The sequence below is a fragment of the Sciurus carolinensis genome, chromosome 6 (genome assembly GCF_902686445.1).
Source record: "Sciurus carolinensis chromosome 6, mSciCar1.2, whole genome shotgun sequence".
Classification (NCBI taxonomy): Eukaryota; Metazoa; Chordata; class Mammalia; order Rodentia; family Sciuridae; genus Sciurus; species Sciurus carolinensis.
Window position 1 is genome coordinate 21,171,400 of NC_062218.1, and position 18,858 is coordinate 21,190,257.

General features: G+C 33.3%; 1 protein-coding gene across 1 annotated transcript in view; it reads right to left on the minus strand.

Moving 5' to 3' along the window:
• The window catches only part of LOC124987632 (cadherin-10), a 170,365-nt gene that overhangs the window by 20,816 nt on the left and 130,691 nt on the right, over positions 1–18,858 (minus strand). Inside the window, exons 6-7 of the mRNA XM_047556937.1 lie at positions 4,777–4,964; positions 2,938–3,191 (exon numbers count right to left, since the gene is read on the minus strand). Coding sequence (XP_047412893.1) covers positions 2,938–3,191; positions 4,777–4,964 — 442 coding nt within the window. The remainder of the gene's footprint in view (positions 1–2,937; positions 3,192–4,776; positions 4,965–18,858) is intronic.

An 18,858-nucleotide genomic window follows, 5' to 3' on the forward strand; every position in this document is an offset into this window, starting at 1 on the left:
TCCATTTTCTTTATCAAACTACATGTTTTAGCATTCATAAATAAAGCAAATCATTTTATCCCTATATCTAGAATAATTACCAAATTCCACCCCAGATTGACAAAATTAGTTTACTACTGAAAGACTCAACATAAATTTTATCTCCTCAGTATAGTCTTCTGTGGTCACCTGAAGTTGAAGCCATCTGCCTGCTTTCTACTGAAAACAACTGTACAACTCATATCTATCATGTATCACATTGTATTTGAAATTTGTTTCATCCCAAATCTAAAATAGGAAATAAAACTTGAAAACCACATGCCTACTGCTCCTTACCATAATATATCTACTACTGTAACTCTAGCATGTGCTCAGTGAATATTATTTGATTCTTATATTCTTCCCTACTAGAATGAAAACTCTGAGTAACATGTTAATATCTGATATGATGATCTACAAATATTTATCCAATGTAAGAAAGAATGACTGTCTGAATTATTGGGAATTTTGGCAAATAAATGTTCAGTTATTTAGACAGAAATGTGATACTGAAGTTGCAATACATAAAATAATAGAAAGTCTGTGTTATCATGTACCTGATTTTGCCAAAACCAGTTTGTGTGTTTTTTCTAAATTATATTTTTGTAGTTCAGTTTAAAGATGTAATAGCAAAATTTAGAGTACAAGGTGATGTTATCTCAAAGATGCAGAGAAACCACAGCCCTTCTTTTCCTAATATGATTCAAAGTATAATTTTACTTTCTGATTCTCAATCACCAATTTTGTGTTAACTTTCATTTTCCTTTTTAAATCATTTCCAGGATACATGTTTTCAGTAAAACTTTTTGATTACTGCATTAGCATTAACAGTATACGACATAATTTATAACATGTTCAGGATGCTACATACAATCAATACACAGCACTTGCAAGGTTATTTTATTTCTTTGAATATATAAAATTGTCCCTTTATATTCACTGGGGATTGGAACCTCAGCATATTCTTCTTTAAATCTTTTCTAGATTGTTTATAATGCCTAACATAAGGAAAACGCCCTACCTTACACAAGTAATTGTTATACTACACTATTTAGGAAATAATGACAAAAAATTTCTTCATGCATTCAGTATGAACAATATTTTCCCAAAAATTTTCCATTGAGTTTGGTTGAATTGGCAGATGCAGAACCTGTAAAATATATGATTTTATTATATATATGCACATATATACACACTATTTCTATTTATTTGAGTACATAGATATAGTAGAACACATATATATTTTGTATGTGTTTGTTCTACAAGATCATATAAGACTATCCCTTCCTACTTTCTGCAACAAGGTGATTTTAAGCCATAATATACCACAACCTTCATGACATACCCACTGACATTACAAAGTAATAAAGTCTGTAATAATTCTGTTGCATGCTCTATACATGAATGAACCCTTCCCGGTCCTTTGATTTGTATTCTCAATGAACATTTATTTTATTTATTGCATTTTTAAGTATCTACAGATAGATTTTCATATAAAATAACCATCAACCTGTGTGAGGATGGAATATGTATTTCACTTTGTGGAGGAATATCTTGATATTTGGACTTAATACCAGTCCACTTAATTTTACTTCATCAAAACTTTGATATGCCATTTTTTGAAAAGGCCATTTTGAAATCAGGGACCCAGAACACAGACTACTAAAGTTAGTTAGGATTTCTGCCAAGGAAATGCTTATTAAGAATTTAATGGGTAAAATGGGTAAAATTAAACATGTATATTGGTTATTTTAAAGTGTAAAGAAAAATTCAGGGAATGCAGCAACTCAGATGAAGAAAAATGGACCAGAGACATGACAGTCATAGGGAAGTCCTGCTGGCAGATGGGAGCACTATGTGAATACCATGTACAATTTTCTTCTGCAACATTTAAACCATGATGCTGTGCATGACTCCAAGAAAAGGTATTTATGTAGTTATGTGATTACATAAAATATATACATACATATAGCACTCTCTACATAGAATGACTTCACTTGAAGTTTGGCAGAATTTATAGAATTTTTAAAGTAAATTTGACTGGAATCTCCTGGCAAATAAAATTGAAGGCTCTATACATTATGGGGCTGCATGAGTCATGAGTACACTAAGAAATTGCCTAGCAAACATTTAAACTCATACCTTATGAGTTCATGTGAAAGCAAAATCAGCCTGTTGAGAATTAAGGAAAAAAATGAAATCCAAAACACACGATCGACTAACAGATTAAAGTAAGCATTCATTTTGATGCTGAATATTACATATATCTGTGTTTCCCTAATATATCAGTGCAAATGTCAATGGAAACTTTGAGTCTTTCTCATTATTATGTGTCTATCATATCTCAGGTGTTTTGACTGCCATAATAAAGAAAAATATTGAATGACTGATCTTTCTGGACTCTTCTAATATTTTTGAATCAGCTCAACAACAGCAAAGTCAAAAACCAAGACCAACACAAAAGTCCCCTTCTTTGATGACTAGAGTATAAGTAAAGTTTGTAAACATCATAACATAACTTCATTATAGCATTGTAGTTATATTATTTTTAACTGTTTATATTTATCTCACATACAAACATGGTAACTTGATCACATTGTGAATATACATCTAAAAAACTGTTCTTGATAGAGTATCAGGGGCCGGAACAACAAACACTTTAAGGAGGCAAACAGATGATACAAGCCAGACTTCAGCCTAGAGGATGTGATAAGAATAAGCAAACCATAATCCTTGTGTATACCTGCTCCCAAATATTTAAAGCCAATTTAACTTAAACACTGTGCTCACCAAATTTATGTATAACTTATAGCAAAGTTCCTGTAATATTTTGTTGCATTGAATGCTTTAAATAGAGTTTCATGATCTCTTTATGGATTTCAGTTCCTTCCTTTTCATCTCAAATGCACGCATACTTACCTAATGGGGCTGGAAGCAGAGTCTGGGTCCCTTGCCATTACAGTCCCTATGATTGTGCCCACTTCAATATCTTCATGAACCTCAAAGAGGTAGGAGGATCTGCTGAACACAGGAGGCTCATCTACATCCTCTATAGAGATTTTCACAATTGTGGTATCTTTGAATGGTCCTAGATAATAAAAACGTGGATCCACGTGGGTGTTTTCTGCTTCAACCTTCAGAGTGTACAGTCTTCGGCTTTCGTAGTCAAGTGGCTGTAAAAAGACACATGTCATTTGATTAAAGTGAGGGGAACTGTATGACATGCTCCCTTCAAGTTACAGCATGATTTTTAAAATCCTGGTTGAATTCATTTGAGTTGTTTTTTATTTGTAAGTTAAGAAAGTAGCACCAATAATTATATGATTTTTTACATATAATTTAGGATTCAATTATTACTTTTTATGTATTCAATAGGTAATGATTTGGAACTTTGGAAAAAGAGACTTTAATCCTTGCAAAAAATTGAGATAGATGTTAAAACTGAAAATTGAGATAGATGTTAAAACCTATCTTATAGGCGGTGATTCTGTACAAAATGGACTGATGGATTATGTGTGTGTTGGTGCGTGTACAGGTGTGTGCTGAGGTGTTGGGTACTATTAAATTTTTCCAAGCAAAAAAAAGTCAAAAGAAGGTTATTTTTAAAAATTTCAGTTTTTTTTTTTTTTAATTATGTTATGTGTTTATTCAATGCAATGGGCTCATGGTACTATATTCAACTTTATGAAATTTTGGCAGTAAGCTTCCTATACTTGCGTGAAACATTCAAAATAAAGAATGTATAATAACATGTCAAAAGACGTTCTATTGTCATGTTTTACTAAAAAGAGCACATTAAAAAAGAAAACAGTTTTTATACCAAGGGTGGCAATTAGGGTGTAGTAAGAAACAAAAAGGGGATTTTAAATATCAATAGAATTTAACTGTCACAAATAAAGAACTATGTCCCTCAACTCACACTCTCAAAGATAAGTTTTATTAACAGAGAAAACGTTGCTGATAATCAGACTTCCTCCATGTTCTTTTCAATTCTGAGATGCAGCAGATTCTATTTGCATGACTGCTATCCTGGTCTTGGAAAATAAGAAAGCTGCTTTCCTCTTTGCTGGTCACTGTTTAATGATGGTTGTGGACCTCCTGCCTTGTCATGCACTCTCAGGATAGTTTTCTCATTAGTTGGTGCCTCAGTGGTTACTTGATGCTTGGCATTTCATTAGGATTTAAATTTTAATGCACCTTACATTTTCTTATAACATGGCACTGATCCTACAATAAAATAACTGGTTACCTTTAAATTGTATCACTGAACATATGTTAGCAGAAAAGTTTAATTTACATAGCAGAAGGGAAAATGTGAACAATTAAATTATGTTCCAATTCATTCTGTCTCTTTTTATTAGCAACTCTATGGCTTCATACATCTGGATAGCATACTATTTTTTATGCTTCCAACTATGATGATATATTGCCCTGATTAGCTATTAAGTATTTTCTTAAGAAAATAATGTTATTACAGTGGCCTTTAAATAACATGACTCAGAAATATAATTACACATATATTAACTTGCCTTTTAAATTCTGTAAAATCTCAAGATTCATGTTTCAATCAACAGAAACACATAGTCAAAATGTCTAAGGAGCTTCTGGCTTCATATCCTTCTTACTTATGTAAAATATGAATTACATTCAAGCATGGAAGTGATATTTCTTTTAATGGATAATGCATGAGTGAATAGTACATAATGAAATCTCAACTCTCTGAACACACAGATGCTTATTTATGCTGAAGTAGTGCACCTTTTTCACAGTTATGATGCCTTCCTGTGTGTCCTTCTCAGTTATAATGTCAAACATATCAGTCCCGTCGCCATCAATAATTCGGTATTCTACTTCAGCATTTTTCCCAGTATCAGCATCGGTTGCTTTCACACTTCCAACAGCTGTGCCGACTGGGGAGGATTCAAGAACCCGAAGATGGATGGTGTCTGCAGAGAATAAGAAGAGATGAATAGAGAGATTTCTGAACAGGATTTTTTTCAGAAGTAAAATGTATATGGAAATCCTGTTAATCTTAAATTCTACGTTAGATGTTGACTAATATTTCAAGCACACCAATTATGGTTAACATTCTATTAAAGTCTAGGAGTAGAAAAAAATGAAATGTTGGGGGTTTTGACTTGTGCATGTTAAAATGAATAGCAAGTACCAACTTCTAATAGTACCAGGAGTTCTGGTTTTGAAAATAAGCAAGTCGTCTTTTCTTCTTTTGCATAGATTTGCTTTGAATGTAGTTATATATCTATGTGTTTTTATATGATCACAGCAAATCACAGGGTATACAGTGACTATTTCTATTTAATTGTTTTTACTATGCTGCATTTGGTTATTTTCTTCTCTTACGTTAGCTGCAGAACAGAATATCCCAAAGTTCCAATGAAATCAGCTTTAATATGTAGGAATCTTATTTCTGTTTGTGATAACAAAAGCGAAGTCTATGGCAGAAATATAAAGATGCCCTTCTTAGTATCAGAGAAAAAACACTAAATTCTGACAAACTCTCCTTCCTTCCACAGCAAAACAAGAATTTATCTAAGCCCTTGGTGTACCTGGATGTACTTCCAGCATGAACAACCTCTACTGCTAATGAGATTTATGTTTAGCACCTGATCATAAACTACCTATTTCTGACGGGTTAATCGACTGGAAGCACAGTTCTGATTATTGCGCCTTCCTGCTCATAAACCTTAAGTAATTCTCCTTAATATACATAATAAAGTTCAGACCTCTTGTCTAGCCATGTTATTGCCTATGTATATCTTTCCTAACATATTTGGCTTTTGTTCACTTTCATGAAAGATTTGCATCAAATTGGATCTTTTAAATTTTTCTGACCCCAAATCACTTTCCTACATCATTCTATGTATTTTTTTCTCATGCTATTTTCCTCATATAAAATCCTCTCCCATTTACCGAAATATAATTAAAATGCAGTTTGTCAGGAGAAACTAGCATTCTCATGGGCTAAGTGCTTCAGGAGTGGTACTATGCCAAGGGTGCGGGGGTAGGCATAGAAGAAATGAACCTGCTGACAACATGAGCTTAGAAGTCCAGCCTCTAGAATGACCAGACAATAAATTTCCATTTATTTAGGCCACCCAGACTAGGAAGACATTGTTAAAACTCAGTTTTCATCACATACCAGTCCGTCTCAGATGGTATTTTCCTACATTTTTCTCTGTCTGTCTCTGGTATCAAGCCATGGAAAGCAACTCAACTCATTCCTTGCCTACTGTCCTACTGCCTCTCCTGGACTTTTCCATGGTTTTCCTTTGGAACACCTAAGCCCTGGGTATTCGGATGGCTCCCTTGATCACTTTCTTCAAGTACTGGCCCAACTATGACCTTCTCAGAAACATTCCACCAGTAATCTAATTGAAAATAAACTGATCAGAAACAGTAATCCAGTCATGCTTCTTACCTTTCACCATTGTGAGGCATTATACTACCTATATACTTACTGGTGTGTACCATGAGGACATAAAACAGTATTTGTTCACCAATGTTTTCCCTCTGTGTACTGTAGGCACTCTATAACTATTTGCATATTGTTTATGGATAGAAGCTTTCTGACTAGACCACTAACTCCTATGGTTGGACAAATCCAACCAATTCTTAGATATTTTCAGTCCATAGTGCATTCATATCACCCCATTTGAAAACATTCATCCTATCAATAATTACGATTTAAAATTGACTGCTCCCATTCTACTTAAGGTAAAATAAAAGATCCCTAGGCTGACTTTCCATAATTTAGCTGCTCTGTCATTCTCTTCCTTATTTTATACTTACCAGTAATACTGTCTCCTTGTGGTTTTCCCACATGCTTCTTTTACTTCAGTTTAATACATTTTCCCTCTTCATAAAAAATTTCCCACTTAACTCTATAGTAACTGCATACTCTTCCTCTGATATATGCCTATATCATCATTCTTCTACTGCAGAACCTCATCAACTCTACCCTTCTCACTTCAAGAGCTTTCTTTAAAAAATCTCATAGAATCAGTACCTCTACAAATTGCTCTATTAGAATATAGAAAATGTAACCTGTCTAAAATGCAAAAATGATATCACTACTATACTGAAAGAACTCACTGATGTCAACTGTTTCATTTGGTTTACAAAGTCCTACGAATCTGATCTTTGCTAAAAACTGTAGTATATCTATTATCTATTTTCAAATCTATAGGAAGAAATGCAGCCAAGCTAATGTGTTTCCAACTAATTATCAATTAACCATACCAAGAATTACACATAAATAAAATGTTCGGCAAAACAAATACAAATAGTATGAGTGATTTGATATATATGTGCATAAAACTGATGGGACCATCTTGAGAATACATACTGTTTTTAAGCAGACATGTATTTATCACAGTCTGATCAAGGACTAATTTATCAGGCAAGTTTGAGTCAATTTTTATAAACAAATATCATTAAACTCTTTGGCTATGCCACAAGCTAGACATTAGCACAAAACAGATAAATTCAAACCTTTTTATTCTTGAAAAAACTTGAAAAGAAAAAAAATCAACTTTTCCATGGTTCAAAATAAAAAATTAAAAAGTTTGAAGGGAAAAAATCCTACAATTGAAGAACTAATGAAATAAAATGTGGTGCAGAGAAAATAGTACTAAGAGAAGATAATTTATCAATTTATGTACTTATATAATAATGAAGACAAGCTGAAATTAAAATAATAAGTTAAGCACCAAACATAAGAAAACGACATAAGCACCCAGCTTAAAAAAATAGGAGATAGTAAAGAAATATAGAAACTAATGAAGGTGATAAATCTAAAAGAAAGGATAAAAATACCAAACATTGTTTCTTATTTTAAAGAACTTACAAAACAAATATCTGGCAGCCTTCCTTATGAAAAGGGAAGAAAAGGCAAAAAGTATTATTAAAAATGTAACAGAAAAAGAATTCAACTGCAGATGATATCAAGATTGGAAAATCAGAAAATATTAGCAGTACTGATATGTTGACAAATGCCTACAAATAATTTAAAATATACCAAACTACTAATGAAGAAGTAAAGAATGATTTTAAAATTATCTACCCTTCCTGACACAAATTGCTCAAACAGTTTTCAAAGAGCATTCATGGAGCTGAAAATTCTAGTTTTATGCAAAATCTTCCAGGGAACAGAAAGTAAACACTGTTTCTTAACTCCTTTGGGATTGGTATAACCCTGGTACAGAAACCAGATGAGAGGTGTCCAGGGGGGGTCATATAATATGGGTCAAAATTCCAAGTCTACCACATGCAAATACATTGTCCATTTTATATAGTTCATAATCACAATTGTGAAGTTCAGCTTATGCCAAATATGTTTCTAATCCTTTTCTATCAAATTTCTTACTTTTTGAATTTCCTCATCTTTTCCTTTCATCTTTAGGAGATCTCATTTTGCTTTTGGCTGTCATGTCTCCTTACTGTCCTCCAGTGTGTGAGAGTTCAGTCTTTGTTTTCATGACCTTGACACTTTAGAGGAAGACTAGTCAGTTTTTCAGAGTATATTTCAATTAGGGTTTGTCTGATATTTTCTCATGAGTAAGATTAAGGCTATGCACCTTTGTGAGATATACCACAGAAGTGGTGTGTTCTCTGTATGTTCTATCTTGTCAGGGAGTACATGCTGTCGATTTTTCTTAAGACTGATGAAGTTAACCTTGATCACCTGGTTAATGTGTTTCTACCAGTTTTCTTCATTTTTACTATTTTTATTCTTTGTAATTGATAGGTATCTTGGGGAAACACTTTGAGCTTATACATGGAACTTATATCCTTCTCAAAACATCCTATGTACATGTATGATTACACAAATGATATGAATCTACATCATGCATAACCATAGAAACAAAAAGATGTACCCCATTGTGTACAAGGAATCAAAATGCAGTCTGTAAAAATAAAAAAGTAAAAAAATGAAATAATAGTTAAAACAAAAAAAACCTTTTTTTTAATCAATCAATGATTTTGTCTGCAATAACACATGTTGTCATTTAATCATGGTAATCTTCTGTTTTCTGCAATTGGGTTCACATTTATTATTTGGAATTCTTCTGTTAAGAAAAGTAAAAGTACCTGAATCCCCACTTATTTTTATTTATTTTATGATTATTAATATCAGTATGAACTCAAGGACATTTTTCTATGTTGTATAATCCAATCATATGGCTATTTATTATTTTCTGCAAATTCTTCCAGACATGGTCATTCCAGAGAGGCCACGAGAATGATGTTGACTTTGATGACATTTAACATACCCCTAGCATTCTTGTGGCATACTTCCTGGATTCCTGGCTTGCTAAGACATTCTATGTTCTACTTATATGTTCCCTCCCCAGGACTTGAAATTTACCAGGTGTCCAAGTAAGTTTGAATGATTTTGCTGGAAAAAGACCATAAATATGAGCATATAGTACAATATTTCAGAATTGAAATGAAAGTATCAATGAAAGTATCATGCCTGCTTCACAATGTATAAATATATCAAACAAAGGGATGATGACTATTTGTATTTGCAATAAAAAGGAAATCTATATTTTAATACAAAAATTTTAACAATATTAAATTATTGTTTTTTGGAATGTTAACTTTTTAGCACTCATATATTTGCATACTTTAAAAAGAATCTTCAGTGTTATGATTTATACTATCAATGTTTAAGACTTTTCAGATTAAAAGAAAATTCTGAACTTTAAGAGAATAAAAGTATTGAAGTAGTAATACTGTGACAGTAGAACTGACCACACATGCCTTTATTTATATGTTCATTCTTGCAAAATAGTTGTATGGCTTGGTTTCAAATTTTGTTGCTGAAATAGGCCTAGGATTCTGTTCGATTGGCCTGGAACATAAACCCAGTGCCGGAACACTGGTCACTAATACCAGTGTTTTTCCACTCCTATGAACTAAGTCATTTTGGGAGATTTGTAGTTTCTAAATCTGAGGCATCAAAGGAAAATGAGACTAGGATTTTTCCTGAGACAGAAAGAGATGTCAAATATTAATTGGATCATAGAAAAGTAGAATGAAACCAATCAACTTGTTTCTACCAGCCAATATTTGAAGAATTTGATCACTGAAAAGAAAATACTAATTTCATTGATTAAAAGTGCCTTAAGTTTCTGACAATGCAAACTAAACGATTTAGTCCAATATTTTAGCTGAAAAAACAATTATGTCTGTGGATTACAGAAACAGAGAAGCATTTTACATAAAGTAGGAAAAATGATGTGCTTCTCAAATTGAAGGGAAACGAGAACCTGGAGAAGTGGAAGCCTGCTTTGGTCTAAGGATATGTGTCATTTTCACAAAATTGATCTTTATTTTATGGTTCCATGAAGCACTGAAGAACATAGGCCAAGTCCAGATTGTCCTCAGGGTAATTCTTCAAGCAGCAAATAGTCTTCACAATAATGGGACCAAAAGGCCTTGCACTCAGAGAGAAGGGAACTAGACACAAGCCACCACTGACAACATTTTAGATTCATGGTAAGGGCCCAGATAACCCTGGCCATCTGTAGCTTTACAGATAGTGACAGCTTCATTTGCTAGGGAAGAAGGATGGCACTGTGGTATCCACAACACCCTTCAAAAAGAATTCCTGCAAGCACAAGAGAGGCACTACAATCCTTCTAGCCTGGAGGATGCTCCATGACAATTCCTTGTATCTTCCTCTCTTAATTGCCTTGTAACAAAGTAAGTGGCATTGATAGTTCTGAACACTGTGGTATAGCCCAATGGAAAATATAGTTGGAAAGGCTTAGTCCATACATCCACAAACGAAGGAAAATGATGGAGGCAGTAATTTTAAGAAATAGAATATGTCAAACGCTTGTGGGAGAGGTGTGTGTGTGTATGTGTATTTGTGTGTGCCTGTGTAGATAGATGATCTCATGCATACATAATTTTAGTTAACAATTCTGATTCTTTGTATTTTTTTATCTATAATTCTAAACATGTTTCCAAAACTTCAAGTTACTTTACAAATAAATACATGTCACTATTTTAATGATCTTCAGTTATCAAAAGATCTCTAAAATATGACAATAAAACATAAAATAAAAGATGGATACATTATTCTAGACTCAAAACTTCTAAAAATAAAAGACAATGCACAGGAAGTAACACTTGTTACAAATGAAGAGAAGGGAATTTCTGCACTCATATTAACAATGTTGTGTGTCTAATGATGCCTAAAAAACATCACACAACCTGGTAGAAAAATGTGGTTGAGCATAGAAAACAATTTACAATGGAGTAAATCAGAATGATAAATAAACAGGAAAAAAATGTTGAATTCTAAACAACAAAATACATATTAAGGTCATGATGTGGTACCTTTTAAATTTCGTCTGAGTTAACAAAAATTAATTCTGACAAAAGCAAGTGTTATGTGGCATAATAGAAAAAAGACTCGAAGACCCAATGGATGTTAAATTTGGTACAGTGATTTGGGGAATATATTTGTTTATTTTAATGCTGCTGTAAAAATGTAACAAAACCTAGATGACCCACTATATCAGAAATTTATGGTCTCACATTTCGGAAGGCCAGTAGTTCCACAAAGCCACGCCTTCTTTCATTCTACTAATGGAGAATCTTTCCTTTACTCTTCTAACTTCTGGAGTTGGCTGCCAGTCCTTGGTGTTCTTTGGCCTCAAGAAGCGTCAATCTAGTTACAAGTTCATCCTCTCCCTGTGTGTTCACATGACCTTCCCTCTGTGGATGTCTGTGTCTGTGTCCCAACTGCCCCTTTCTACAAAGATACTGTGGATTATCATCTTAACAGTGATGATCTCATTTGAACTCCTTTTCTATGTAAAAACCCTATTTCCAAATTAGTTAAATTCTGAGTTATTGGGAATTAGGACTTCTATGTGTGTAGGTATGTTTAAGGGATAAAATTCAACCTTATGATAGAAAACAGTATGAAATTATGTATTGTGAAGTTAATGTTTTAATCATCTTTTTTGCTGCTATGCCTAAAAGACCTGACCAGAACAACTGAAGAGGAAGAAAGTTTAGTTGGGAGCTCATGGTTTCAGAGGTCTCAATCCATAGGTAGCAGGCTCCATTCCTGAGAGCTCGAGGAGAGGTTGAGCATCATGGCAGAAGAGAGTGGCAGAGGAAGCAGCTCACATGATGATAAGGAAGCACAGACATACTCAACTCACCAGATGCAAAATATATACTCCAAAGCCACACCCCCAATACCCACCTCCACCAGCCACAACCTACAGGCCTTTAGTTACCACTCAATTAATCTCCATCAGGGAAGGAATGCACTGATTGGCTCTAATAAGCCCATCATTTCACCTCTGAATGTTCTTGCATCATCCCACAAATGAGCTTTTGGGGGACACCTCATATCCAAACCATAACATTAATTACTAGCATTACCGATAAACATCAATTTGTACAAGTAATCAAATGCAAAAATGCCACATAAAATTTTTGTTTGTATAAAGAGCAACAGGAAAAAATGAATCCAAATATCAAAAGCATACAAACAAATAATAAACTAATATGTAAACACATATCCCAATATAATTCAAAATTAAAAACTGAATTATAGTTATGTGCCAAAATATAGATAAGTTGGTGATATAGCTCAGCAATAGAGCACTTGACTTGCCTGAATGAAGCCCTGGGTGCAATCCTAGCACAGCAAATAACAGAACTAAAGAAATACACACACACACACACGATTTCATATATGACTCTTAGGTGCATCACATTAAGCAGAAAAGGCAAGTTTCAGAAAATGATATATCTCTCTGTCTCTCTCTATGTATATATAATATACATATGCACACATCCATTCCACATATATATATAATATTATGCATCTATTATGTTAAACATTGAAACATTGAGTGTGTGTTTGTGTGTGTGTTTATTTAAAAGTGGTTGGGCATGTTTGGTATAAAGTTAGATACTGTGATGATATTAAAAAATCACTAAAGTTAAAAAATATTTAAAGGGTTAAGCAGAAGATAAGCATTATCCAGACAGAGAACTGGTGAGCTCTATGATAAATGGAACAAATTATTCATATTTAAAAACTAAAATGTAGTTTTGAGTGTTAATAAAAAGGGCATGGACTAAAACATCAATATATCTTTCAATGGCTACTCTTGATCATAGAAATTTATCAATCAATGTCATCAAATTTGATGATAAAATTAGTTTGAACCATGATTGCTTACTCCAGATACCATATTCATTAAATAGACGGCCCAACAAAGATTGTTTTAGATTTAGCCAATTCCTTTGGGTCCTTTTCAAAGAACCTAGTGAAGAAGTATTCCAGGAAAAGAAGGATCTACATCAGGACAGAGACGTACCTGGGTACATAAGATCCATAATGATATGCATCCAAAGCATGAATATAATAAATAAAAATTAAAAAGAAAGAAAAAGAAAACAGAGAGAAAAAGAACAAAGAAAGTGAGAAAATGAAAATTGTGATGGCAGGTTTCCCTGACTAGAGATTATCCAGCCTGTGCTGGAACATTACCACTGAGGATTGCAGAACAGCAACCCTGTGTGTCCACCCGGAAATGGAGCAAGACTGCTCCCTAATAAATTTTGACTAGCTATACACACGGCATATAAAAATATCTCAACAAACAGCAAACCTATATCTTTCAAAGAATTGTAGCTTAGAACTAGGCAAGCTAAGAAAGAATAAAACTTTGTTACTCTTTTTGTTTTCTGTTTTCTTGTTTCTGTGCTACTTTTCTGTTTGGAATTGAGCTGAGACTCAGGAAAAATGAGAAAGTTTGCATGTATTATATATTATACATATATCTGTGTATTTAATACTTTATTGAATATAATTTTCAAGTACTAAATTAAAAAATTTTCTTCATGTTATTTAAAATAACTGTTATAGTAAAAAAAATCATCACAGAATATCAATATAGAAAGAGAGAAAGAAAGAAATATTTTTTTGTTTCATTAATTTTACTGTCACATATGTATTTTACTGTGAATATTGTCTCTGGGAATTTTTTCTTCTTTTTCATTTTAGCTTGGACTTCTTTGTGTTCTTAGGCACATGCTTAGATTCTGAAAGTCTGTCTGCTTTGAACTTGCTATTATTGTTCTGCTCAAGTATCAAAAATTATTTATCATTTCAGTTCATTTCTTGATTTGTACAGAGACAATATTCATCAGTGTTTATATCATTTTGATTAAAATTAGTGTTATTCATGTTAATTTCTAGTATCTTCTGAGACTTAAACAGGATATTGTACATGCTCCATTTTTTCAAACTATAAGGAACCTAAATTTTAGAAACTTATTATTATAAATGCACTGATTATCTACCAGTTTTCTTCCCCAGTAATTTGTTGGAAAGTGTGTATGTAGCTATATGTGTGTACATATACAAATACATATACTTATTTTTTCCTAAGATATTAGTTAAAAAGTTTTCAATGTGTTCTTCACTTTTTTGAAAAACTAAATTGAGATGGAGACTTCATCAAAATACAAACTTTGGTCTTCTGTCAAATAATCCAAATAGCTTTATTAAAAATACACATGTTGCTGGTTGCAGTGGCACATGCCTATAATCCTAGCAGCTCAGGAGGCTGAGGCAGAAGGATCACAAGTTCAAAGCCAGCCACAGCAACTTGAAGTCCCTAGGAACTTAATGAGACTCTGTCTCAAAATGGAAAATAAAAAGGGTTGGGGATGTAGCTCAGTGGTTAAATGCTCCTGGGTTCAATCCCTGGTACCAAAAATCATACAAACAAACAAACAAACACAACTCAATCATAGGTTTCACACACATCACAACTGGTTTTATGCTATGTCAATTTCAGTAGTTAATTCATTCAAAACACTTTATTCACTGCCTTACATGTATACTTTAATAATGCTTTTTTTTTTTTTAGAATTACATTTTTCACTCAGTAGCCATTTTTAGGGCAAGATTTATTGGGTCTATTTCAAAATTAAAAAGTGTGTCTCTATAATTTAAATGCATGGAAGACTGATGTATTCACACTTTATTTATTTGCATGTCCTGTGTGTAGAATACAAGTATCTCAGTTTGTTGAGCTCACTGAAATTGCTTTAATTGAGAGTCAGCCTGTTTTCCCTACAAGGGCATTTACCATGTAGGGCATGCAGCAGATGAGAACTGGAAAGGGGGCAAAGATTGTTACTTACACACTGACTAAGGCAAAGGAGCGGCTGTCACCCATCTCAAGTTTAATTTCTCCTTAAAGACATCTATTTGCATGCTCCTTATTTTTTATCTTATAGTTGATGGATCTTTAATTATGTGGTATGCTTTCCTATCAATTCCAATTTATACTTGTTTTAAATTCATTCTCAGGTGTCATATTGAATCATCTGCTTCTCTTTTAAAGCTGAGGACAGATAAATAATTCTTCCTGGTGAATATGCTCTGGCCAAGGCAAGAATGTGAGGAGACAGGTAATTGCCATTTCTGTATAGCATACGAAGAATTGTAATAAGCAAGTAAAAATCTAGACAGGAATATTGCAAAGAAGGGTTCCTGAGAACTGAACAAAATTTATGGCTACTTAAATAAACGTTATTTTGCCCAGCACCTGAATTGTCATTATTAAATTTCAAAAGGTTTTGATGTATTTCTAGGTTTTTTTTTCCTAGTATTTGAGACTGATATTTCAAGTCACTTGTTCTACCATACACTTGATCAATAGGACTTTTCACTAGAATATTAAAAACACACCAGACTTGGACTGCTTAATGCAACTAAGAAACTTTGGAGGACAGACCTAAGAAAGGCAAAGTAAGAAAAGTGACCGAGAGACTTCCTTAAGAACCACCGAAGAAATGCCAGAAATCAGCTAGGAGAGAAGCCAGGCAAATTATCACTTCCAGGTCTTGAACCTAGTAGCAAAAAATAGCTACTATTTTTATTTTGTTGATTAAAAAACAATGAGGTACAAAGAGCTGTAATTTGTCTTTATCCTTTGTTCACTGCCCTTGTTGCTATTCACATTTACATAAGAGTGCTCTGCTTTTCCAGAGCTGAGATAAAAAAGCACCACATATGTGAATCAACAAAATAATTTAACATTAGTTTAATTTTTTATTTGCTTTGTGTGCAATCTTATTGTAACATCTCTGTGCTGCATAATAATCTCAAACAATACTTGCTTTAAGAAAAACGACACAATTATGCATGTTTATAAACCATTCCATTGTATAATGTTTAAAAGATGTTTTTTAATGAGCTTAACAGGAAGAAATTAAAAACAAGATAAAGCTCCTTGGAGGCAACTGCAGAGTAGTTAAGGAAATTACGCAATGCTAAATGGGCATTTAGGAGAAAGCAGAGGAGAGTTGAAAGTCACACTAGAGACTGAGGAACTGCTAAGACTTTGGAATTGAAGACGCTCATCAGAGGAAAGAGAGGAACCTGTATCTGTGAACACAGGAGACCTAATCACAAACTTAGCTTTGGGCATTTAAGTTAAATTAGAGCCAAAAAAGAGATTCCACACAATATCTTAGTTTCCTGTTTATGCCATTGAGTAAAGCAGCATGACAAAGCTTTTGGATAGGCTGTCATTGATCCCCATAGTCTTTAGGATCTATCTTGATACATTTATTTGAAATTGTCTCCCAGTTAACTGGCATCAGCAATTATACAGAATTGCAATGTGGAGAAACATAAAAAGGATATAGGTTTGGGGGAGGTTATGATAAACCTTAAGTTAATCATTCATAAATATATTAACAATTCAGTCTTTTGACTATGTGTCTCACCTGAAATATTAAGTGTGTTAAAAACTCTTTAACAACAGCCCAATTGATCTAAACATTTGCATACCTCCTCTTTTAAATCTATATTTCTGTGTACATATGTCTACCTTGGGGAACTGTCCAAGTTTGTTCCAGAGAGTATCACAATACAGAGGGACTTTGAATCCCATTACACAACATGCTGAGTTGATTAGTCTAGGTCGTTTCCACTGGAATAACAGGAGCATTCCAAGTGGATTTTTGCATAATTTCTATATACATGATTTCTCTTACACTCATATGATTCCATCACACATGGAAAACAGTGCATTTCCCCCAGTTCTGTCACCCTAAACCTTTAGCCAAGATTGTTCACATCTGTGTTCACTTACGTGACACGTACATAGCTCAGATGGGCATTTTTCACTAGCTATAGATATTTACAACCCACTGTCTTTCTTTAGTTCTCTCAATTCAAAATGTTCAAATTGAGTTGAAATCTCTGTTTTTCTCTTCAAACAAACTCTTCTGGTAGAGAGCTTGAAAGTATCTTTTTATTGATATTTTTACCTTTTATCCCACAAATCTTTTATCGACCTGGTTTCTAAGTCCTGTGGATCACCTCCTTAAATACACTGTAATCTCAAATCCCTCCTCTCCGCAGCCTTATAGTTCAGACCTCATCAATTCTTGCCTTCTTATCCAAGTAGCATGCTTCACTGCTACCAGAACAATTAGTCAAAATGAAGAACTGTGCCTGATGCTCTGAAAGAATAAAGATCTCTTAGATAATGTATGCAGCACTTGGTCTTCATATTCAGTCCCCCTTGTGATGCTAACATTGCAAGCACTTCTCTTCTTTCACAATCCCTACTTTGAACCCTGGGGTCCAGTCATGCTAAATCACACACCTTTCACTGAATGCCGACTTTGTTCATTCTGTTCTAACAACAGAACAAAAATTCTCAGTGCCACTTGCTCTTCTGTTTGAAAAGCTTTTGTATATTTTAGAGGGGGTTTTAAATAATTTTCTCTTTACTGATGATTTTATATCTGAAAGGGTACATCATTTTGTGATAAAGTAGTCTTTGACAGCTGTAGCAGTGACCTTTTAAATTAATCTCTACTTACATGTTTATACATGTTTTATATATACATATGATATACACTTGTATTTACACATTTATATATGATACACACATATATACACAATGCATGTATGCAAAAAGCATCAAGAATGTAAGATAAACTACAAAGTAACATCATCAAATTTGTGCATGTGTGTGAGAGAATCTCTATACCCTATGAAAATGCAGATTACTATGAGTCTACCCTGTTTCTTATTTCTTGCTTTATGATTATTACAAATTATTATTATTTCCTAGCATAGTTCTTGACACACACTAGGAATTTCATCAATGTTTATTAAATCAACAAATGTTTAGTAATATTATTTCTGTATAATTCTTACAAACTGCAGGCAATGGGGCCAAGAGGGAAAAATACAACAAATATTTGACATTATTTTCATAGTCATATTAAAAAAACCACACTTTATCTAACCAAATAAATTATAGAATAGTACTGTGAAACGTGAAGTATATATATATATATATCTTTTTTTAGATAATAAGAAGGGGAAAAGAGACATTTTAAATTTCATTTTCTTCCTCTTCAAGCTGAAGCATCTTCCTTGGGACATATCTGACAGTTTCTCTAGTTGGAAAGTGTTTGATAACTTTAAAATATGCAGATCAGCCTGGGGCCTACATTATCTTTGGATCCCCAGTAGAGGGGAGGTTGACTCTATTTACAAAGAGAAAATCAGCAGTTATTAAATCAAATCTCTTTTGTACCAGGCAGGGATTGTGGTAGTCTCATAACTCCCTGAATGTACACGTCTTAAATTCCTATGTATATTATATAAATTTTCCTTGAAAGAACTTGTCTAGTGAAAATTTTTTTTTTTATTTATCTGCCCAAGCAGTATAGGGAACTCAGGAAAAGGGTCAGTCATGTTTGGTTCTTAAGTATCACAATAGCACCGACCAC